Source organism: Gadus chalcogrammus, chromosome 7 (assembly GCF_026213295.1).
Source record: "Gadus chalcogrammus isolate NIFS_2021 chromosome 7, NIFS_Gcha_1.0, whole genome shotgun sequence".
In the NCBI taxonomy this organism is placed as follows: Eukaryota; Metazoa; Chordata; class Actinopteri; order Gadiformes; family Gadidae; genus Gadus; species Gadus chalcogrammus.
The window spans coordinates 23,919,083-23,944,440 of NC_079418.1; the positions used below are offsets into that span (position 1 = coordinate 23,919,083).

The 25,358-nt window shown below is 43.8% G+C and overlaps 1 protein-coding gene across 1 annotated transcript in view; it reads left to right on the plus strand.

The window, feature by feature from the left end:
* LOC130385798 (kin of IRRE-like protein 3) overlaps positions 1–21,505 on the plus strand; it is a 158,517-nt gene extending 137,012 nt beyond the window's left edge. Inside the window, exons 7-16 of the mRNA XM_056594494.1 lie at positions 4,895–5,043; positions 5,377–5,504; positions 6,599–6,725; positions 9,096–9,196; positions 11,538–11,736; positions 13,365–13,472; positions 13,944–14,012; positions 14,962–15,071; positions 15,587–15,673; positions 19,009–21,505. Of these exons, the coding sequence (XP_056450469.1) occupies positions 4,895–5,043; positions 5,377–5,504; positions 6,599–6,725; positions 9,096–9,196; positions 11,538–11,736; positions 13,365–13,472; positions 13,944–14,012; positions 14,962–15,071; positions 15,587–15,673; positions 19,009–19,509 (1,579 nt within the window). The 3' untranslated portion in view covers positions 19,510–21,505. The remainder of the gene's footprint in view (positions 1–4,894; positions 5,044–5,376; positions 5,505–6,598; positions 6,726–9,095; positions 9,197–11,537; positions 11,737–13,364; positions 13,473–13,943; positions 14,013–14,961; positions 15,072–15,586; positions 15,674–19,008) is intronic.
* Positions 21,506–25,358: the final 3,853 nt, after the last annotated feature.

Sequence of the window (25,358 nt, forward strand, 5' to 3'; positions counted from 1 at the left end):
TCCTCTTCTCTCTTACCCTCCTCTTCCCTCCTCTTCCCTCCTCTTCTCTCCTACTCTCCTCGTCTCTCCCTTTCCCTCCTCTTCCCTCCTCTTCCCTCCTCTTCTCTCCTACTCTCCTCGTCTCTCCCTATCCCTCCTCTTCCCTCCTTTTCTCTCCTCTTCTCTCTTACTCTCCATGTCCCTCCTTTTCCATCCTCTTCTCTCCTCTCCACGTCCTTTCCATCTGTTCTATTTCCTTCACCTCCTTTCTCTCGCCCCCACTCCTCTCCTCTCTGTTGGAAAGGTTACAAGCATATCCTGGACCCTTAAAAGAGGCATGGCACAGATCCAGTACGATCTGCTCTGCCACACGTTTCTATTTTTTTACCCATTTTTTGCGAAGGGCACTGCAAACAATCTCAGGGCATTTTAATCTGGGAGCATGGCATTCCTCGCGGCGGCTGTTGTTCCTCTCCTCCCCTTTTCCCGCAGAGCCTGTTGTCATTGCAGTGATGGGGCAGAGAACACTGCTCAAACCATCCTCACATTAATACCATTCCCCTCACCTGATCCCGGAGTGTGTGTGTCAGCACTGACAGCCCGCACACGCATCGATTAATTATTCTCTGCAAAAAGGACGAGAAAGTTGTTAGTTTTACTTTTTCTTTCTCTCTCTCTCGTTTTAAATTCACAGGTACAGCCTCAGAATATGGCAATCCATCTCTGTCCTGAGCGGAGAAGGCTGGCACATTTAATGTGTGACATAGATTGATGGGGACTTTGAAAGGGTAGAGTGGGCCTCGGAATCTGAACAGGACACCTCTCTCGCCCCTCTGTACACGTTAACTTTTTATGCGGAGAGGAAGATAAGTTTACTTTTTTAGTGAGCGTTATTATGTTTCCAATAAGAGGGAAAATAGCAGCGGTGCTAAATGAGGCTTTAGCAGAAGAAGCCATATATGGACACATCGTTATATTGTAAGCCAACTATTTATATATAAATATATACATATATATATATAAATGCAGAGAGAGAGGGGGAAAGAGAGAGGCGGTGAGAGAGAGATAGAGAGACAGAGAGATATGCAGATATGTCCTCTGTGAAATAATGTGGGTGTATACTCTCAGAATAAGTATGAGATTGATGGAAAGTAATTTATGGTAAATATAATATTTCATAGCTTATCATAATGTGTAGCTCATTTGTTTCTTAATTTTCTGCTTTTGGCTGTTCTACTTGCTCTACTTTTTATATATTATACTGGTGTTATTGTGTTACGATAACTTTTTTGTTCAAGTACAATAAAGAAACTACTAGAATTGGATCACAACATAATGCCAGGTGGAGTTTAAACATCATAAAAATAATTGGGGAGAAAAAATTGCTACATTCTCCTGAACCGCTCTATTATAATAACACCGTTATTTTTAATCGAGTTATTCGCCCCCAATCCAAATCACTAAACGAATTCCCTCCCCCGCAATACTCTCGACAAACCAGTCAAAGAGGCTGTTGGTGGAGACGATTATAACTGAGCCTCCAGGCATTAAAGCGATGGGAAAGGTTAAGGTTGAGGCTACTACTTGAGAAAGCGTGCGCTGTTCAAAGACCATGCAATCATGGTGTGATCATGGGTAATTACAGGACCAAACTCATCTTCTTGACCTAGCCAGGAAGGAAGGCAAAGACATTCAGAATGCAGCCGCGCACGGCTGTGTGTTCCCTCACTCTGAACAAGTATTTGTTTACGTGCACTGTGTGAAACAGCGGTTTTGAAATATTTCTGTGTTTTTGGATCACGTTTTTGTCATTATTTTATTATTTTTTTCAATTTTAAGGTTGAAAAGGTTGAGTAGGAGAGTAGGTTTCAATTGTTGATAATGATGATAGATGCAATCAATAAACTCATTTAGGAATTCCATTACCCTAAGGTAAAACATTTAAGTGGCTCAAATTCTCTGCACCCACTCTCTCATTTTGTGTGGGTATATTTGGATGTGTATGCAAATTGAAAGGGATTATTGGCTGTGATCTCTCTTTCGCAGAAAATGTTATCAATGTTTAAGAAAACGTTAACGCCCTCTCCGATGGGCTTTGACTTCAGATTTGTCAATTTAATATATGAAGCCTTTATGCTGTTAGAATTTGACCCCTGCACACAATGCATTAAAAAAAAACACTAAATTGCTGATAGCTCAATGGCTAAGGAAACCTACAAAACTTTTGTGCAGCTTTCTTGTTTTTGTGTGGTTCCTCCAGTGCAAACAACAGGATAACCGTACACCATCTGCACAAGTTACACCGAGTCATCTATTATCCTTCAGGCTTTGTCTTTTCCAAGTCCCTCGGCGGGATGCACGTCTGCAGATGCCAACAGAGCACCCCAATTCAAAACCCTCCGCGCTGGCTACGATGCGATGATACTGGGACGCCTTTCATCCATGAAACAAGTCCAAGCTTCACACACGTTGCACATGAAGTTATGAGGACAACACTAGGCAGTTTTTCTTTTGTTTTCCTTTTCTTTTTACAGAGTCTGTTATGAATCAATAAGAGGTTGCCGACGGAGGCTCAAGCCGGCGAAGCTGCATCCGTCAGCAGGTGGAGCGTTAGGCTGAAGACAATAAGCCAATCTGTTGGAGAGACGCTCGGCTGTTGCGTGACAGAGCTGGATTCTTCCACACGTTTCCTGAATGGAAAATGAGCTTGGACTTATACAAACAAGCCCCACCCCTTCCTTTGACATCCCTTTGGAAGAAACCACACGAGACAAATTATCATCTTGACAAGGTGGGCGATCCACACCCTGTTTTCCCTCTCACTTGGGGATGTGTCAAGTTTCCTTTGCCTGACTACGCTGCTTTGAAGACAGCTGTCATGGCTGTTTGCCGTTGTCAAGTTTGGGCTTTGCTTCCCCTCCGTCAACCGCAGTAGACTGGACGTGAGCCAAGCGGCGCTGAGCGCGCTCGATACACGCTTGTTTGAGAGTCAGTTGTGACCTTCAGAAGGAACAGCTTGGTTCAGGTCTCACTAAACAGGAATCGGGACAGCTAGGGCTGCCGTGTGACAGCACGGGTCACTGGGGTCATAGGGAAATGGTAAAAACGAAACGTAAAGGAAGCGTGAGGAAGGCAGGATCAGGGAAATGTACCCTGAGCCCTCTTCTGGAGACCCTCACCATCATCAGGGGGTCAAAGTTCAGCGTCCTTGACATTTTGAATGCAGGAGAGTGCTGGACAGCTTTGCACCTACAGCTGTTCCACTAAGTTATAAAAAGGACACCCCTTCTGACACCTTCTCTTCATCCCCTCTTTTCCGTAGTATGAAAAGACATTCATATAACGCCTGCATAACATCTTGTGCAGTTGGGTTTTACTCTTTTTATGAAAATAATCGCTAATTATTTTACGAAATTGCATGCATTTTAATTTAGGAAGCGCAACAGATGGAGGGGAGACTGTATTCTTGGTTTGAAATAAGTTGGCAGAGTTCTCACTGAGGAATGTCTAACAACCACACAAAATATTTAAGGGTTTGAATTGGCAAACACAACTACACCACTGGACTAACAAACACTGGAGCATCCTCATTCCTGGGTGTTGTTGTTCTCATCAAGAGTCAACACGTACTTGCACCTTCAATCCCCAAAACACTTTGCACTTGTCTTCCTGTTTTACCACTGGATGTGTTGGTTTCCTTTCCGTGAACCTGGCTGAGAATGCTGAGGGGTAGAGGGCTGAGAATATCTGTCTATATTTTTTAGGAACAGCTGTCTTTGGTAAAGATACAGGCCCATGACATACATGGAACAGACTGTTGTATGCATTTCGAACGCTGGAAGGGGCTTTTCTTGATGTGGATCGCTGCGGCTTGGTTCGACCATACAAATCATGCCATTTAAAGATTTCAAGGCCAAAATAGAATCGTCTGGTTTTCACCTTCTTGGATCTGATGATGTCAGCTGATCAACTACAATCAACTGTATTATAATGATTCAACCATACAACCAAATTAGTCAACAGAATTAAAAGCAAATGTGTTAAGATAAAATATCACTCATATTTTTATGCTTTGAAGTAAGAATAATACAGATGGCATAGCCTGTGTGTGGCCAGCAAAAATTTAAATCTATGGATGTGTTCGAGATTGCCCCGTAAACATTAATCATCCCCCCCCTTCTATGTCAAAGTTCCACTTTAAAATATCGCTGTTTAATTAATATGGTGTATGTTTCTGTTCTCCCAATCTGTTGTTATATACCAGATATCCTTGCAATTATTTTAAGGAATAATGCAAAATCAGATATCCATCAACACAATATCATGTTTCTTTGTTGTATCGGATCCTTTTATGATCTTAAGAAGTTGGTAAACACCTTCTCCTTCCTAAACCGACTGGAGGTATCTCCATTTCAGATTTTTTTAAACCTCCTGAAAGCTGTGGAATACAACTGAATTGTGCACCCTCTGTTCTTCTTTGTATCGCCTCTGTGTATAAACGTCCCGCACGTTCTGTTGTTGTGCTTCACCCTGTGCTGTGCTGCTCTCTGCCAGGTCACCTTTGTTAAAGGGATGTTAAATCTCAATGTGTTCTACCTGGTTAAATATATCAAAAGTAAACATCCTTCCCGAAAACCCCCCTCACTCACTGCCGAGGTCGGCCTTCATCTCCCGTTGTCTTCTCTGGGGCTCGGTGCGTGGTTTCTAACTGCTTTGAATGGTTTCTCACCGACGACATGAACGAAACATGACACTTTGTTCCAGGATTTTCCTCTTGTTTATTCATGTGTTTATTTCAAAGGGACAGGGCACAATAAAAATGTACAATATATATATTGCACCAGAACAACAAGCACATTTTCATCTGTAGTCCTTTCACCGTTAGTTAATTAAGTTTATGTTTCTTTTCTTACAGATGGGCCAAGGGTGGCCATCCAATCCCAGAGGTGACAGGCGACAGCTACGAGGTGGTGGTGGACCACTCCTTCTTCACTGAGTCCGTGTCCTGTGAGGTGACCAACGCCCTGGGGAACACCAACATCAGCAGAAACGTGGACGTCTACTGTGAGCGCCTCTCCTTTTCTCTCTCTTTCACTCAAGCATTCACTCACCTGACACTGTGGTTCTTAAGACCTTTTTGAACGCAGGAGCACAAAGTCATTTGTATGTGCAGTGTCAGGCAGTGACCCATAGTTTCAGTAACCCAGGTGTAGAAAGTGTGGATGGGTGTATTTCCAGAACCTTATGGCTGGGGAGTCACCCTTTACACTAGCCTGTCCCCTATAGCCTTGTTTTGATTCGGTTTGTGACAATTCGGTTATATCAGTTTAAAGGTCCCTATAACTGTTATTGTTGTTTGATTCTTATTTAATAGATGCAATGTATTTCTTTTTGAAGTTGGCCCCAGAATGGCGGCGGAGCCCCAGTCTCTCCAGGTGGACCTTGGATCCGATGCGATCTTCAACTGTGCCTGGACGGGGAACCCCTCTCTGACCATTGTGTGGATGAAGCGGGGTTCAGGAGTGGTACGTCCTCAGACTCTATGGACATTGAATACACCCAAAAGCCGTGGAAAGAGAGCGTGTGACCGATACAAGTGGCAAGGTCATGAGAGCTCTGAGGTCAGGGAGCATATGTGCAGCTCATAGTTCTGGCGGGACACTCTAGCCCTAGTCTGCCCATCAGCTGACGGCTAACGTGGTCCAATCAAACGCAAGTACACTGATTGGCGGACAATTTAAGACCTCCCCGTCAAACAATCACTCTGCGAAGTTAAGTGGATTGAGCAGAATTCTCCCGCCATCTTCCCAGCCTCCACCTCCTTTGGTTCTTCTCTGATTTGTATGTAACCTATAAAATGGGTGGAGATATCTGAAGGACCCAATGGGGGATTGTATAGCGCTCCCTGTCGTCAAATGTTGGTGGTGTTGGTAATCTGTATCTGACATCTGTGTGTCATGCTTTAAATCCAACAGCAGGGAGCCCCAGAAGAGAGTGGAACCATCCTGCCCAATGTAATTGAATTACAATCTAATCTACGTCATGAGTGATTCATGACAGAGTAGGGTATGAATACAGATAGTACAAGGAGAGTGTTGGGCAAAAATATTCAATAGAACAGCAGAGAATAGCCTAAAGGTTTAACAGTATTAAATTGTAAATTATTGATAATCCACCACAAATTACAAACAAAGATTAATTGCACAAACAGTCCAGCATTTAGAGAAGGAGGGAGTAAAAACATATTTTCCTTTTTATTACAATAATTCAATAATTCCTAACATACAACCAACCTTCCTGAGGTAGCTCATGAACAAGTTAATAAGATTTGAACAATGTATACCATCGAAACGTACTAATCATCACCGACATAGCCACCTTTACTTGACATTCTGTCCTTTTTTTGGTCGGTCAGTTTCATTGTTTTCTCACCCACGACAAGGATGGATGTGACCGGTGGGTCTTGTCTGACCTTTTCTTTTAAAAATGGCTCCCCCCTCCACCATCACCCACATACACAGTGACTAACTCTCTCTCTCTCGCGCTCTCTCTCTCTCTCTCTCTCTCTCTCTCTCTCTCTCTCTCTCTCTCTCTCTCTCTCTCATTCACACACATACAGGTGCTCAGCAACAAGAACACTCTGACACTGAAGGCGGTGAAACAGGAGGATGCTGGGAAGTACTTGTGCCGAGCTGTGGTCCCAAGGGTTGGTGCCGGCGAGAAGGAGGTGTCTCTCACCGTCAACGGTAAGGCCACGGGGCGATGGGGTTGGCCATGGCAACACACCAATTACACCAGGAGGAGGAAAGATCAAATAAAACTGATACACAAAAACATGACCTAATGATGCCGCTGCAGGAAAATTACGCCCTAACATAATGAATTCAGTGGTAGTAAGTAAAGACGTTGTTTATTCGATTTATGGGGATGGCTCAAGGGTTTTTGTGTGAAAAAATAATGATTAAATGTTGAAGTAAGCTTTTTGTTGGACTATGAAGTCTGGGTTTAAAAGCCCAATATTCTTGCAGGTGACATTTCTTTAATTGCATGTATTTTGCCAGCATTAAAAGCAAATATTCTGGTTCAGCATTATTTTTTATTGGAATTATTTATGTTATTTTAGTTTTGGTTTTGTTTGTTGTTAAATTGTGTTAATTTAAAGCATGGGTGGCAGGATGCAGTAAAATAAAAGTAAAAGGTAAATTTGCCAAAATGTATATCTAATACTAGATGTATTGGATGGCACGTTGCCAGATTCAATAGCTTTGCGCTTTTAAGCTAAATGAGTAAATGTGTATTAGCAGGCTTGCTTCGCCAAGTCTGCTAAAATCCATGAGAAAGTGGGGTCTGCCACAAAAAAAAAAAAGCCAACTAGAAGAAAAATGGTTCAGCGTAAAAGCATATTGTGACTTCACCGGGATACCATGCTGTGATTCTTCTTAAAAATACACATTTACTGTAGGGTAATGGTGAACTTTGCGAAACTAGAAATTGCAATAGTTCACAAAAAAACATTATAGCTCCTTGTCTCTATTCTTCTCTATTCTGCTTATACCTATATCCTTACTTTAGATTTCTGCTGATTTGCTTTTAGTTCAGCAAGTTATACCGGGATCTCCCAATGTAACGTGCTATAATTCTCCACGAGCATGAAGCCCATAACGTAAACTCTGTATGCTTACATGAGTGGCGTTTAAATTGTACAAACGGGAAGCCAAATAATTACATCCGTGCTCAGCTTAATTACCATACACTCAGCTTCTATTCCAACCCGTTCCCAGGCACTGCGCCTCTGGTTCTGCGCTGGCCATCCAAGGTGAAGGGGCTTCTGGGGGGGTTGGGGAGGGATGCTGCTGAGCTGGCTTTCTCACGCTCAGCAGTTCTGCTGAGAGGCTCTTGGGTAGCGTCAGGGTCTGTCCACAGCGGCGCAGGGGCCCGAAGCCAGTGTCAAGTGTTGCAGGTGATAGTATCTGTCATGCCGAGGAAGACTTGTGTTTCCCCCTAGCTCTGAGTGCTTTGTGTGTTGTCATGAGTATGATGTGATGTGTGAGTGTGGTGGTGGACCGGTTCGGTTGCCTGGGTGATGGAGCATCCCGATGTGAACCGAACGATGCTCCTAAGCGGCGTCTCTGGTTGCATGAGGCTGAATTCGGAGCGATTCATTGAATTCTGCCGTAACACGTTTTCTGTTGCACATTTGGAGTCGTTATTTTGATGCCAAAGCCATCCATGCACCCGGTGATGTTTAAGCCTGTGTGTGTGTGTGTGTGTGTGTGTGTGTGTGTGTGTGTGTGTGTGTGTGTGTGTGTGTGTGTGTGTGTGTGTGTGTGTGTGTGTGTGTGTGTGTGTGTGTGTGTGTGTGTTTGTGTCTGTGTGTCTGTGTGTGTGAGTCTGTCAGTGAAAGCCCTGCTCTTCCCAAACCCACACACTCACACACAAAGTTTTCCCCATGGTTTTTCTATACCGTGCAGAGCTTGTGCCAAATTCATAGACTTATTAAGAATGTCTAGGGAGAAGCGCACTTAAGATATAAAGTAAGCACTGTAGATCCGTTTTTTCAGTAGGTAGACTTAAGTGGGTCAAACACTGGAGAAGTTTGTGGATGAAAAACACAACTACCAGCCAGCACAGCAACCCACGCCTAGTTGTACCTTTCCTCAGTGCTCACCAATATGGAGCAGCAATCGCATGCCAAACCTATTCTTCCCCATGAACAAAATAAACAGAATCTTTGCTTTCCTGCACACTTGTGCGTCCTATCTGCTATAGTATCTGCCTCTTCTAAACCCACTTAACTGCATAAGCCCATAGAATTCATACACCTAAAGCACCACGAAAATGTTACATTTTACGGGCTATTCAGCGACAACAAGTCCAACTGTCGCCATAGCACCTTAAAAATAAATAAAAAAAGGGTTAGGGAAGCGCAGGAGTGAGCGGTGAGTAATGAGGTGGGGATGTTGTTGTGTATACGTGGCCCCAGTCGTGTCCCCTGCCCTTCTGAGGGGATAAGGGGGCGGTGATGGCGGGACCGGGGCGCTGAAGGCCAGGGCGCCTGATGTATGGGTCAGTGAGTGATGGAGTGCTTCCTCTGTCTGTGGATGTGATCCCCGCAGGCCCTCCGACCATCTCCAGTACCCAGACTCAGCAGGCGCTGTACGGCGAGAAGGGCCAGATCAAGTGCTTCATCCGCAGCACGCCACCGCCCGACCGCATTGTAAGCCATTCTTCCCTTTCTGCTCGGTTCTCCTCTCTCCTTCCCCCCCTTCCTCAATTTTGACAGTTCATTCATCCCCACTGTTTATGTATTTATTTTTTATGAATTCTGTATTTGAATGGCTTTTATTTATTATTAATCGGGGATTGTGCATGTGGGTATTTGCACTTGAGATGGTTATGAAAAAAAGGTCCTTTCCTACTTCATTCCCTCTGTTACTGCAATCCTTCCTTCTTCCCTTTTCTGTCTTATTTCTTCCCTCCCTCCATTCAATCCTTCTTTCCTTACTTCCTTCCTTCATTCCTTCATTCCTTCCTCCTTTCCTGCTGCCTTTCAATCCTTTCTTCTTCCCTTCCTTCCTTCTTTCCTTCCTTAAGACCTCCATCTGTTCAAGCCTTTCTTCTCTCCTTCCTTCTTTCCTTACTTCTTAACTCCCCCTGTTCAAGACTTCCTTCTTTCCTTCCTTCTCTCCTTCCTTCTTCACTCCCTCTGTTCAGGCCTTCCTTCTCTGTCCGTCCTACCTTCATTCTTTACTCCCTCTGTTCAAGCCTCCCCTCTTTCCTTACTTCCTTCCTTTATTCCTTCCTTCTACCATCCCACCATCATCCTGGCTTCCTTCCTACTTCCTTAATTGTTTTATTACATTCCTTAGTAACATATCCACACACTTTCTCCCCCTCTTTTCTTCATGTAAGACAATAGATTAAAGAGCTCCTATTATACTACTTTTCCGGCCTTAATTTCTAAGTAATGACTTCTATAGAGAATCCTGAAACGAATCACAGCACAAAAAACGATGTCGATTTTCGAGCAACTCTTCCTCTCATCTGGGCGCTTTCAGCATTCTCTGTCAACACTCGGCTTCGTCCTTTTCCGCCCCTTCGCCCCCCTCCTGCCAACCCCACTCCGTTGTGATTGGTTACCTTCCGGAAGAGCATGTTGCAGCATTACCAAACATGGAAAATCCGGATTGTTCTACGTAGATAAATCCCGGAAATTTTAACAAGTGAATCGCGACCGGCGTCCCTAGTGTTTAGCGGTCTGCACAGCCACCACAGACGGTCAGCAGGAAATACGTCTAAATGCATGTACGCCATTATTTGACACTTTAGTATGGTTAAACATGACTATAAATCATTATAACAACATTTATAGGTCATGAAAGTCGAAAAAGCATAATAAGTGCTCTTTGATAACAGCAGTGATTCATTCATCACATCCTCTAGTTAGCAAGCTGTTGTGTTTGTCTGTTTCCTGACTCCCATGGTGGATTCCTAGCCTGGTCCTACCAGACCATCGTACTTCATTTCATTTGTACAGAAGGTCTGGAACTGCTCAATTGACAAACGTTCACTCACTTGGAGGCGGGTGTCTGTAGAAATTTAAAATGATTGGATCTGCCCAGTGCCACTCTGGATCTGCATAACCAATCGCATAGCGTTTGGTCGTGACGTATGTCATGCGACGGGACCGGCTCCTTCACCAATAACGAAGCCAGCTGGAAAATCAAACTTTTCCCAAACCCGCTGGGGAGAAGCGCCACAACATCATTGCCACCAACAAAACTCTTCAGTCCTCTTGTTCTTGCTACGGCTTTAATTGATCGATTTTCGGCAGCGATCCCCCAACAGACCGAATAGCTTCTCTCGTATCCTTCTCCATTGTCTTCCTCTGACTAGAACTGAAACTGGCGCGCGACCTAGACGTCATCGTTCTCAGCCACTCCCTCTGTTCGCTGATTGGACCGCCAGAAATCTGGTTAACATGGAACGCATTTACATTAAGCAGACCCAGAGCTAGTACTGAAGTGAAATGAAAATTGAAGGGAAGTAGGTAGGTGGGCGGTGCCAGGCTAGTGGATTCCATTAGTCTTCTGAACCTCTGTGTGCCTGTTTGCGTAGAGGGGTTCCCAAACTTTTTAGGTAACACCTACCAAATACCAATCCCAGACGGCACAGATTGTCTAGCAAGTATACCTATTGTGGTATTTATACATTCAATCGTGTCTCTAGGCTGTCAATTCAATATGAGTTTTGCAAATCAAATCACATTATTTGGCCATTGCTACAGTATTACATCAGGGCTTCTGCACCTTGTTGACATACTGTTAATGAGTTTATTGCTCCGCACCGGCAAATTCTATTAAAACTGATTGATTCTACAATTGGTTGTTTTGTTACATTTCTAAAAGACGTGGGGGGCCTCAAGTGGGACAGGTTTGTTACACAGCGTTCCACAGTGCTGGAAACTCTGTCCTTTCATATACTAGCTGTGCTATAAAGTACTACCTGTGCTAGTATCTGGGAGATCTATACCCTGACCATCGGTCCCCTGTGTACAGGCGTGGTCGTGGAAGGAGACGGTGCTGGAGTCGGGCACTTCCGGCCGCTACACGGTGGAGACGGTCAGCACTGAGGAGGGGGTCATCTCCACGCTCACCATGAGCAACATCGTGCCCGCCGACTTCCAGACCATCTACAACTGCACGGCGTGGAACAGCTTCGGCTCCGACACGGAGATCATAAGGCTGAAGGAGCAAGGTGAGGCGCCAAGCGGAGGGGTCGCCACTCTCTATCTACCCATCTATCACTCTGTCCCTCTTTATTTCTCCGTCTCTATTTATCTTTCTTTAGAACTCAGTCTCTGCATTTCTCTCGGTCTTCTCTGTCTCTATCTGGATATCTGTCCATCTATCTCTGTCTCTGTATTTCTCTCTCTCTCTTCTCTGTCTCTATCTGGCTATCTATCCATCTATAGCTGTCTCTGTATTTCTCTATCTTAATATATCTATATATATGTCTCTATTTCTGTGTTTCACTCTCTCTTCTCTGTCTCTTTCTATATATCTATATATCTCCGTCGCTATATTTTACGCTCTCGTCTCTGTCTCTATCTAGCTTTCTAGCTATCACTTTCTCTCTGTATACTCTTCTCTCTCTCTCAATTCGATTAAATTCCTTATTGGCATGGTAAACATACGTTTACTTTGCCAAAGCAAGTGTGAAATAAACACAAACATTTGACATACAATTAAACATATTTTACAATGAAGAAATGAACAAACAGAGCTGCGTAACATCCAACATTGCAATCAAATATATAAATAAATGGCAGTATGTGAAATTTCCCTGGGAAATCCTTAGTTTTGCTGTAAAAATAGATCAATAAATAAATATGTAAATATATATATAGATATATTGGCTCGCTCTCGCTCTCTCTTTCTCTTGCAGTATCTTTTTTTCTGTCGTTCTATCTCAACTTATCTGTCTCCATTTCTCCGTCTTTCTCCCTTCCTCTCGCTTTGTCTACCTATCCATGTCTCGGGCTCTCTACCTCCATCTCTCTCTATCTGTCTTACGTTCGCTATCCCTATCTCTGTACCTCTATGTTTCTATTCCTCCCTCCGTCTCTCGCTTCCCTTTCTCTCTCTCCCTCCCTCCCTTTTCATCACTCTCCCTCTCTCCCTGCCCCCACCCCCCCCATCCATCTCTATCTATTTCAATCTCTGTCTCACTAACCTCGATGTGTGTACCGATCGAGGTTAGTCTGCACCCCGTAACCATTTGTCACTTGTAATACTTCCTAAGTAGTGAAACTTGAAGGGCAGCTTTTTGTGTGTACCAGTTATTTTGTGAGTTTGCCGGTGGGTAGAATCGTTTGAAGTATTTTTTCAGGAAAATGCTGCAAAAGAGGAAAAAGACATCTCTGGAATACGGCCAGCACGTGTTTGATGTCGTGCTCTTACGTGTGGATACACAAAAATGTGTTCTGCAGTTTGTTGCTTTGTTTGTTGTTTGCTCTACAGCAAGAGCGTTGGTACAAGGGAGAGTGATTGAGTGGCAGCAATAAGCAGACTAAACTAGTATGTGTTGACTAGGAGAGTTTAAATAATGTTGATCCACTTTGAGCTCATCTGTAATTATAGTTATTTCGAGGTACCTGAAAGTTTTCAACAAACCATTTTTTAATGACTTCTCCAGGCTTTCTTTGGTTTTGAAAATCGTTTTCCAGCTTTATTTTTCTTAAGGGTCAATTACCAAAGTTCTTGCCTATATGTGTGTGAGTGTGCGTGGGTGTGTGTGTATGTAATCAGGAAAAATATCAAAATATGAAATTGCAGAACTTTTTCTGCTCACTTTTTGAAAACTTTTGTTGTTTTCTCTTTCAGAGACTCTGCGGTTGGCTGTAATTATCGGAGTGGCAGTGGGGGCCTTCCTTGCTCTCACAGTCCTCATGGGAACATTAGCCGCCTTTTGTTGTGCCCGTTTCCAAAGAAGTACGTTTGCTGTTTTGTCAAGACACATTTTTTGAGCTAGATAAAGCAACATTGTTTTATATTTTTATAGTCTACAATTTGTATTCAGAATTATTTTTTATATCCTTAATAAAAGTAATAATATTGATTATTATGATTGTTCATTTAAAAAATGGTGTATCACTTTGGAGGTTAACAGAATTTTAGAGATTGCTGCTCATCAATTCACAGTGAAGACCAATCTTGCTTCATTATTATTTAATTAAATGCACCAGGAGCTGTATATATCTGAAATAACTGTAAAAAGACAATGCCCAATATCACACAGTGTGCCCAGACATATATTGTCTAGAGGCTAAATATAGTCGTCAGACTATCCGAGTCTAGTCAGGCAACCCAGCTTTCATGGAAGATTTGGGTTGCTGGAGATTTAATATAAGATTGAGATAACTGTTAACTGTCTTTTATGGTTTTCTATTTTCTTTCCTGCAGAGGATGTCCATCTAGTCATGACGTCTCTGCCCGTGTCCCTATCACGACAGAGAGATATCAAGTCAGAAAGTAGGTTGCAAAATTAATTTCACTTGCTGTGTTTATTTGTTTTGTTTGCATGTGAGATTGATAACACACCAAACACAATTACAGGACCTGTTATCCTATTTTGGTTGTCCTTATACTTTCAATCATGCAGTCAATGCCTTGTTAGGTTTTGTAATCTCAGTTACGAAAAACTCATACAATTTAGATCAGGTTAGCATCGTATTTATATTATACAAATAACGGCTCTAACCACTAAAATGCTAAAGCAAGTCAAGTGAAATGCTGCGCTCTAATAAGATCACTCGTCACCGTCCAGACGTTCACAATATTTATCTGTTAATACCCGTCATTACAGCTCCATATTAAAACGAAGCAGCTCAGCAAAATGTGATTGCATTGGATGACATTATCACACAAGTGAGCACTGAAAAGTTTGGAGCTTCTCCAAAGTTTTACAAACTAGATTATAGACAGGACAGCCAACCACGGATGAGTTGATCAAGCAAAGTTCATCCCAACTAGAAGCAATGGCAGAGATCTGAGGGGAAGCCATGTCTTTATAAAGCAGAGATCTGAGGGGAAGCCATGTCTTTATGAAGCTGTATGGATGGATGTAGCAGGCAGGAAATGGTGTGATGTAGTGCCAGTGCATCGGCTGTCCCCTCCCTTTTTCTCAGTCGGTGGTAACTCACCCTCTCACTCTTTCTCTCTCACACTCTTTGCATCTTCCTCCCCTTTCCTCTCTGTCTCTGTTTCTCTCCCCCATCTCTGTATCCCTCTCCCTCTGTATGTTTCTTATTCTCTCTAACTCTCTCTCTCTCCGTCTATCTGTGTGTCTTGGTCTCTGCCTCTCTCTCTCTCTCTCTCTCTCTCTCTCTCTCTCTCTTTCTCTCTCTCTCTCTCTCTCCCTCTCTCTCTCTCTCTCTCTCTCTGCCTGTCCCCCGACCCCCCGTATCTTCCATCTCTCCAGATCTGAAAGGCGTGGTCTCAACCAAAAACGACATCCGTGTGGAGATTGTTCACAAGGACCACAGCGCAGCCAGGGAGAACGAGGAGCACGGCGGCCTCAAACAGATGATGGTGAGCCAAGCACATGCTGTTTGAGGAGGGGTTCCCTGCAACAACAAAAAAGGGAGGCCTCATTTAGTACGAGGCTGGAGCACCCCAAAGCCCGCTGCCGCTACTGCTTCCTTACGCCACGTCGTGCCAAAGCCAAGCAGCAGCGATCAGAGTTTTTTTTCTTGACAGAACTAGCAGAAGACGTCTGCCGCCTTCTGCGCCATCCCTGTCCATATTTAATCATTTCAGGGGTTTGGAGCAGATTGATGATTGGGTTAAAAGGTTCTGGTTAACGCTTTGCACTGCATTTTGTTTTTCTCTCTTTTTCTCCCTCTCCCTATCTCTGTCTCGCTCCCTATCTCTCTCTCGCTCCCTATCTCCCTCTCTCTCACTCTCGCTCTCTCTCTCTCGCTCTCTCTCTCTCGCTCTCTCTCTCTCTTTCTCGCTCCCTATCTCTCTCTCGCTCCCTATCTCTCTCCATCTCGCTCGCTCCCTCTCTCTCTCCCTCTTTCTCCCTCTCTCTCTCGCTCCGCTAGATTGATCGCGGTGAATTCCAGCAGGAGCCCGTTCTGAAGCAGCTGGAGGTGCTTCAGGAGGAGGAGAAGGAGTTCCAACATGTCAAGGTGAGAGGTTGCAAAGTAGGAAAGAAATATCCAAGAAACGAGTACAAGCAACAACAACACACACACAAACACACACACACACACACAAACACAAGAGCCCCCTCGAGGAAATTGGCCAAGACCCATTTTTGTGTTTTTCTTGATCTTTTTCCTCCCTGTTTTTGTTTTGTTTTCCGTTTTATCCGCTCGACTCATATCCGAGTCAGAGCGTCGGGTCCACTTAGAAATTCATGCATAGCAGCCTTCGGTTGCAAACATGACCCCTATTTAGGCCCTGAGAGAGGGGAAGGAGAGGGAGGCAGGGAGGGAGAGAGGAAAGGCACTGGAGTATACCCCTGATAGGGTTAGTTGTCAGGATGAATGCAGCTGCAGCACACTGCCACTGCTATCAGAGGAGCAGCCCTGTGCTAGGGAGCCAGATTAGCTCCAACAATTCACCGGGTTTCAATTGGCCGATTTTGATTGTAAATAATGAATGTTCACTCAAGCGGCGACTGAAGAATTCCCTTTTTTGTGTCTTGTTTTGTTGTCGTTTTTTCCTGTCTTTTTTTTTGTGACCGCTTCTCAGCGCTACATTGCGGCGCTTTATGAGATTGAGATCTATCGCTGTCAAACGTTGGCACCACGGAGGCACAAGCTCACATGACACAATTGAGTGTGTGGAGGGTGTTTAGTACCAGAGAGCAGCAGGTATTTCAATGTATTTCAATCACTGCAAAACAGCGCCCTTTGAATACTTGAAGCGTGAATTATGAATGACTAACACTGCCTTGTTGAAGTGGTGCATCAGTGCTGAATTATTGTTGAAGATGGCACAAAAAAATATCCAAACAAACAGGCCAGAGGCCAAATGTTTGTATTTTTTTTTGTTGGACATATCGGCCGCTGCAGCTGGCCCATTCTTCCAACATTTGAATTATTAATTTCCATAAATGAACTGCGGAATCAGTTGTTCATGCTCTCCCTGATGCGCACAAATTAAACTCCAGTCACACAATCCATTCACATACTCACACATCAAACCGCTTCTGGCAATTTTCAGATGTGCTCTTTATGATCTGGTAACGACGAGCTGCACTTGAATAAAACTAAATGGAAAAAGCTTGCCACATATTTCCCGAACAAGGAAACAAACACACATACACACAGCCCCACACACACACACACAAATATTACTTAGAAAGAGCCGAGTATTGCGGGAAGGGAAGTTCACTTAAATGCAATGCTAACGAGCAAGTTAGATGTGAAAAAAACTGCAGAAAAACAACAAGAAGATAACGTCCAGCCCTGGCCACACTGATCATTAATAACAAGCCTATCATTAATGTGTGTTCCTACTTAGGGATTCTCGGGGTCCGCACCACCTGCACCATTGTGTGTATTAAAGTTGGTGTGGATTAAGACTTATACAACGTGGGAGGTTGAACTGGGGGTCTAAAGCGTACACGAGAGAACAGAAAATAACAGCGCTTACCTTCCAATTATATTCCTTATTAATTTTCCGTCGCACCGGAATAAAATAGGCTAGAAAGAAAGAAATCTTTTTTTTAGTGTTTGCATCTTTGTTACCGCCGTAGCCTCTGTGTGGCACAGAATCGACACATTGCAGTATTATAACGTTCCTGAACCAGAGTTTAGCATGGTCACCACACAATGTGCACAGGGCTGGAACATGGACAGTTTAAAATTCATGGCTGGACTGGATCCCCTACCTCCAAGGCCACACAAGCTGATTTTGTTCTGGCAAGGTCAAACAAGTTGTTGTTCTGTCGACAATGTTGACCTGTTTCTGCTCATAACAAGCAAGGATTATGAATTATAAAACTTATTTTGAGGGATAAGGTGGATACGGTGTTGATGTCGGAGCACTGGTTTGATGTGGGTCTGGTTGCAGGTCTTTCAGCTTCAAGAGTGTGAAGAAAGCACCCGGAATCTGATCAGAGCCAGCCAGACAAAGAGAGAGCGGGAATGTTCTCGCAGTGTCATGTCAGTGTCTCAGGAAGAAGCCGTGTCTACGGGGTTTTGTTCTGCTTAGGTCAATGATCGGTATTAATCTATTTTCCCTTTTTTCTTGAACACTCTTAACTTGTAGAGAAGTACAAAGCATGTATTATATAAAACAATATAAAAAAAAAAGAACAAATCACTGTTCAATGCAAATTGGAAAAAGATGGAAGAGCTGGTAAATTCTGAGTGCAGCAAAACCTATTTAATATTAATGTTTATATAACGTGGATAAGAGGGCAGAAACGAATGAAGAAAAGTCTGTTTATTTATCTTCCTGTTTTCTTTCTCTTAACTCTCCAGATTTACTTGTTTGGCCTTTTGCCTTTTCCATTTGAGCTTCTGCCGCCCATAAATAAATTATTCAGTTTGAAACAAAAAGTCCTGTCTGCCAATGTTCTCTGCACTACAAATAAACTCCAATTCAAAAAAAGTATTGTATACTTAAAAGAAAATGTCAGCCCTTCATTGCAGTTTTTTATATTTCTTCTCCTTTTTCTATCTTGCGGTTGAGCACACAAACAACTTGTTCACCCACACATTCCTCTGATGTGAGATGTCCTCATAGTTTATAGTATGATTAATGGGAGGTTGAACATGATTGATGTTGCACATGCTTGTAACGCTGAACACTGGCGCACTTACAGAAGAATAAAGTTAAAATAATCAAACAAATCTGAAAAAACAACATGGGTCATCATTTACCAGTAAGACGTTTACAAATTGAATGCAAACAACTCTGTATCCATCATCATCTTTTGTTAATATATGTCATATTTTTAAGCCCCTTGTTTACAGGATCATGTCTGAAAAAAGCCATTGTTAGATTGTCACAATAAAATACAAAGTGAAATACCAGTAAGATATTCCTGGAAACTTCTCCATTATTCAGTTTTTATTTGGGGCTCTTGGTTGATGCATACCGAGTTTGGCAGAACCTAAATACGTTTACTTGAATGAAACTCAATGGGGGATACACTCCAGTTGACGCGCGCAGCCTAGCAAGAAAAAAAACAGAGGGGTCTGGGCTTGCATCATGACAGCTGTGAGACGGCCCCTCTCAAAGAGCCGGCGTGAATTGAAACGTTAACACAGTGGTCTATGAAGCGTTTGACGCGCCACTCGCAGTTAGGGTACGCTTACATGGCAGTCTCGTGTGCGGGTTAGGAGTTCCAAACACAATTCTACCCACAATGAATACCAATACTGCATACCACGTACTACCAACCACAACTAACATCTGCCTTGCTTCCTTTTGCCCACTCCCCTCGCCCCTCCTCCCCCCTTGCTCCCTCGCCCCCTCCCCCCTTGCCCTCCCCACCCCCTCGCAGGACCCCACCAACGGCTACTACAGCGTCAACGCCTTCAACGAGCACCACCCCACGCCCACCATGCCCCTGGCGGCGGGCCAGGCCACCCCTCCGGACGCGGCCCGCAGCCCCCCCAGCGGCTCCATGACCATGGGCAAGCAGCGCGTGCCCACGGGCATGTCCTTCACCAACATCTACAACACGCTGGGCGCGGGCCCCAACCGCCTGTACGACTACGGCCAGCGCTTCGTGCTGGGCATGGGCAGCAGCTCCATCGAGCTGTGCGAGCGCGAGTTCCAGCGCCGCTCGCTCAGCGACTCCGGCTCCCTGGTGGACACGCAGTGCGACAGCAGCGTCAGCAGCTACGGCAACAAGCAGGACGGCTACGTGCAGTTTGACAAGGAGGGCAGCAGCAAGGCCTCGGCCGCCTCCTCCTCCGCCTCCCACTACTCCCAGTCGTCGCTGCAGAACTCCTCGGAGCTCGGCCGGCCCCTGCAGAAACGCATGCAGACGCACGTCTAGACGGCGTGAAGGGGGGAAGGGGGAGGTGGTTACCCCTACAGGTGGATGAGAAGATTCTGGCGGAAGGGATGCAGCATCCGAGAGCGTTTTCGCGGCGTGATCCCGTTTTTAGGCGTTGCGATCCTGTTCAAACCTGATTGGTGGTTCGAGCGCCCCCTCTCCCCCCGGGGGTCTTGAACGCCACGCACAGCGGATGCACATAAAAGAGATAAAAAGGCAACCGAATTGTAAAAGCATTCCCCTTGTTTCGGGAGAACACCACACGTTGAGAGAGAGAGGGAAAAAAAGAATCATGTCCAATATTAATTTGTGTGACAATCCTCCGTCTGCTTTAAGGTCCCGGTTCATTTGAAGATTGCCATCGACGCACGGTGATTCGCCAGATCACCGCCACCGCATTCATCGTGTTTTCAACCTAAACAGCCGATGCTGAAGATGTGCCCCTCTCGTGAACGTTACCTCAATACTATAAAAAGACAACTCTTGTTAAAAATAGAACGGTTTCTTTTTCTGTTTTTTTTTTTACCTTTGGGAGGAAGCCACTAAGGCCTGTGAGCTCAGCCGCCGGGCCTGGCATTTGGAGGACAAAGATTTATTGTTAATAACTGACAATGGCATTTGGTGTAACCCCGGTGAAGAATTCACGAGACGGGTACTGAAACTTTGACCGTCAACCGCCAAAGTTACAAGCACTATAAGACGGGGCTCCAGTCTCCGGACGAACGGTTACCTCCACACTAAAGCCAATGTTGAACTTCCCTCCCGGATCTGAAAATCTGTGGTTGTCTTTGATATGATGTGCTGTTTTCTTACTGTACTTTTCTTTGTTCTTTCTCTCTGCCATCTTTATAAAGGCAACTCATTTTTTCAGCTGTGTTTTTTTCCGTTATTTTTGGCTGTTTGATGTTCTGCCTGGTGGAAGTTGTTATGCACTGTTGGTTCACAGACAAATGCATGGAAGTGAATGGAAGTGTGAGTGTGTGTGTGTAATCTTTGTGCATCGCACACATGGTAGGCCTACGTTTTTCCCCAAACTACCACTGTTGGGCTGCTCCTTTTCCCCTCCTTCGATGAAAAGGACCTTATGTTTACAAGTATTCAAGCAAGGAGGACTGAGCTCTACTTTTACCCATTCAATGTGAGACACTTTGCAGGCTTGTACGTTTATACTTTATCTCTGGGGAGGGGTCTGACTAGCTGAAAGGGTTATTATTTTCTTTCTCCCGACCCTTTCCCCCCTGCTGTTACTGTGTGTTGTTTACACTGGAGCTGTATAAAGAAAAAAATGCTTTTTTGTGTGTGTCATAGGCTACTGTATTTTGACTTCCAAAGGACAAGCGGTGCAGATAAACGACATCATTCGGCCCGAGGTCCTTAATCTCTCGGTAAGCTTTGTTCGCCCACTGTTTTAAGTGGGCTAAAGCGCCAGAGAGCTGAACCTAACAACGAAAATTCCCCCACTTGTATTTTCTATGGCATGACGGTGGAGTCGCTGCATTGAGAAACGAAATGGGGTTGAAGAGAACAAACAAACACACCTCGTGTCTATCTTTAATAAACCACCAGGGCTCCCTTTGACTGAACTGATAAAAGTCTCATCTGGCATGATTACAGGAGGGGACTTGTTTTTTTGTTTCTCTTTTTTTTCCTATGCCATCGCGCCGAGCTGCCATAAAATGAAGTCCCGTTGCGACAAAAACCAACAGGATCAGAAACGCTATCAGCAGCCACATGACAAAGGGGACAAAGAGGGAGGGGTGTCTTAACACCACCACCATAGAACAGGGGGCGGGGGAGTTGATGTACTGTCAAAATGACACATTTTCCAATGCTTTGGGTGCGGACGCTGCGGCGCAATGAAAAGGAATCTACCAATCACTTTCACAGGTTTTGACAATCTCGTGTCACCTGTTGGGGAATTCTGTTGTGAACATATTATACTATTGCTGTACAGAGTGAACGATTTTTGTGCCAACATTGTGTTTTGATTAAAGAAAGCTACGATACAGCTCAGTTTGCGACTTTCTTGTGTGTGTGTGTGTGTGTGTGTGTGTGTGTGTGTGTGTGTGTGTGTGTGTGTGTGTGTGTGTGTCGTGTGTGTGTGTGTGTGTGTGTGTGTGTGTGTGTGTGTGTGTGTGTGATTATGTGTGGTTCTTCAGGCAGAAAGCTATAGGGAGAAAAAACAACACCACCAAAGACAAAACGATGCACTCCATTGGAGCCCAGGTTTTGTATTTTGGGTAAATTGCAAGGTACATCAAGCCAGGTTGCACCTCTCTGTAGGAAACTGGTTTTCCCCAATGCTGCCCAGTTGGTGTCTAAATCCTGTTCAAAACGGAACAGTGGACCCAACCTTTGTACTATTGTGGATCCGTAATAGAAATAAACCACTTTAAAACGCCATGGACAGATGATGTCTGTTGAACACATGTATTCTTTATTAAGCAGATGCACTAAAGATACTGCAGGGGAGCTCTAGGTCTCGATAAATCCAATCAAAACCGAGGGCAAATAGGATTAGAAGTGAGGGTCAGGCCAGTTCAACATTTTGGTGCTCATAAAAGAGTACTTGAGCAGTAGCAGAGAAACAACGAACAACAATGTGATCTTTGTTAATTGTGTCACAAAGACTCCGGTTTTATCCAGTGTTCAGGGAAGACCCTGAAAAAGTCGAAATTCCATTCGCAGAAAGCCGCTCAAGGCCTAATTGCATTCTATTAGAGTGCAGTGACCAAGAAACAGTGAATAGCTCACCTACAGAAACAATTCAGAGGCAGAGCTTCATTTCTCTTATCGTTCGTTATTAGTCGTTACACCATTTGATTGAGCTGGGATGTACATTTCTGTGTAATCTCCACACATCGTGTAGAGTTGTCGAGCATTTTTACCCACACTTGGTTGACATGTCGCTTTCAACCAAAAATCTAATCACAGCTACCCCACAACACACAGACTTGGCAATTTGAGTCTGTCAGTTGTTCCCACGTGACATCGACAAGCTACTCTCATATCTTTGGCTACAGCGCCTGCCCTTTGAGTTTTCACTTTGGTTACTTTGTTAATAAGATATGTATTCCCTTTACATTATGTTATGATCACATGATTCTGATTCCGTTCAGAACAGTGATTGACAAAGGAGGGAGACCAAGATGGACAAGATTGAAGTTGTTATCCTATGAGTGGGTTTATGTTTGTGTGTTTTATTGTTTTGCGATACTTGATTAAAGAGCGAAAGCAGACAAACCATAATCCAAGGGACATGCAGTAGGGGATATTGTGTGTGTGTGTGTGTGTGTGTGTGTGTGTGTGTGTGTGTGTGTGTGTGTGTGTGTGTGTGTGTGTGTGTGTGTGTGTGTGTGTGTGTGTGTGTGTCACTTATAAACTCGCTCAGCTAATTAATGCCCATGTCCATGACAACTGAATTATCTTCCATCCCTTTGATTGTGATCTGCTGCTCAATAATGACGGTGATTAGCCCTCATAGACAGACTAAGACCCTGCTATGAGCCCACGGCACATACATCATTATTCACAATAGTCCACACAAAAACATTAGTGTGATATTAAGAGATGGACCCACACCCACACATTGGCCATCCACAAAGACCTTACCTATAGCATGCTGTACTTTAAGCCTTCTATTTGAAGTGCTATTTGAAGTGCGCTCTTATATTCCCAGCTACATGAAAGCCTTTATGATGAGATCTTAGGATATATATATGTATATACACTGCTTAATGTCGTCAAACAATCCATCCCATTGTGTCATTCGCTGAGAATGTCTCGCATTATAAACCATATAAATAGCGTCCCTCCAGCGCTGAGTATTATTAACAGGTGTTTGTTTTGGAGAAGAAAGGAGCGCCGGCCTGAGCTCTGCCGCTGAATGCTGAAAAGCGAGCGCTCACCGGGAGACCTTAAGGGGTGGCCGTTACATTAAATAGCCCCCCCTTGCTTCGTTAACCTGGCGTACGCGGGAGGTAAGAGGAGCAAAATACACCGTTGACAGTTCCTGCTATTAATCCAAACTAATGCAGTGCTATTAAAATGTGTATGGAATATATATAAATCTTTGTGTGCTCGGCGTGCTTCTGGTATAGTATACAATTATACTACCCTGGGGTCAGACGCTCATTTGGATTGTGGATGATTTCAAATAAAATGCTAATCTACAATGGAGGATCTAGCCGACCTACATCACCATGTGTTATTAGAGGTAGCTATCGTTCTGATTAAGCCTAAAAACATTACCTCCCTCTTTTCTCCCTCCCTCACTTGTGATTGAAAGGCAAGATGGATTCTCCAAAGCTAATTTGGGAAGAGATGCCCTGATTAGTCAAAATGAGCAGGGAGCGGCCTTAAATTTAAATAGTTCGTAGGGAATTTACATAAACATTAAGGGCATTTAGCAAACGTTTTTCATCCAAAGCGACTTACAATAAATACATTTGTCATAAGAAAGTGAAACAAAATACAACTGACTCGGTACGCGATTGGCTGCTTGCCGTCGCTTCCCTGTCATCATTGTTTTAAACCAGCCAATAGTGCGCCAAGGGGAAAAGCTCTGTGATTGGCTCCCGCAAAAACGTATCGGAAGCAGATCGAAATGTATTGCTCTTCTCCAGACCCTTGTGCAGGGCGCCGGAAGAAAGGGCGGGGCTACCCAGGCTATCAAATAATAGCTCTTTAAGCTTACCCAAAGCACCTTTAGGAGATGGACCCTTACAATTGCAATCACATCTTTTTATCTGTCCGTATGAGCCATTCCAAAATCATCAAGTTGTATCCATTATAGTTAAAGTTTATCAAAAGAGAGATAAATTACTTTAATACCCAATGACCCATCTAAGATCATAGCAGAATATCTTGTGGATAATCTTAAAGATCACCATGAGGAAAGATATGTGGGGTTTATTGCAAGTATGTGTATTCAAAGATTCCCAACAGCTAAAATGAAAGTAAACTTGAGAAACAAAGGCGTGTAATTAGACACTAGTACTAGGTACTTATTTCCAGTGGGTTTCTGACAAACAAAAGGCTTAGCTTCTGCCACCTATTAATTATAGCCTTTTCCAAGTGTGAAAACCAACAAAAGTATTGATTGGACACTGCACATTCCTGCCTTGGACTAAGATAATTGACTGTGTTCTTAGTGGCATTTAGCTTTGCAAATGCATTGGGAACAGCTAGGAAAGAACTGAGGCGAACACCAATTTATCACAGTCGCTGCGATGGGAAGAGAACTGTGAAAGTGAAGTCTGGAGCATATTGGAAAATAAGCCGAGCTTCGGTTTGTGTGTTATAAATATTTATGTTTTATGTTTTATTTGATGAGGGAGGAGGTAACGCATATAAAATGCATAGCATCAGAACAAATAAAACTTCTTTGACATCAAGGCCAGTGTCGAACAGGTCGGGTATCAAAACCATCTAGAACAGAGATGAGTTGAAAGATAGTCAAAAATAACATTAGTCACAATGAATACATGCGGTTCTCTTTCTCTGCTCCCACTTTTACCATTTTGTCTTCCCCGTTGGCGGTGACATTTTGAAGAATGGCTTTGAAACTGAATCGGAATATTGAATCGCATCAGCCGGCAGATCCTAATGAAAAGTGTCACCGCCACTAAAATGGGATAAGTTATATCATGGTGGAGAAATTGTTTACGTGAATCAGAGTTAAGCCTAAACAATCCTTCAAAGTCTCCAACAAGCATAAATATTCTTCATCTCACTTGGCATACGTCTTTAACCATGACAAATCAGAACACTTAGTCTGTTAGTTTGTATGTATTATTTTGGGCTCTTTGGTTGGGTTTTTTCCCCATCATGGTCTTTCAATGGTTAAA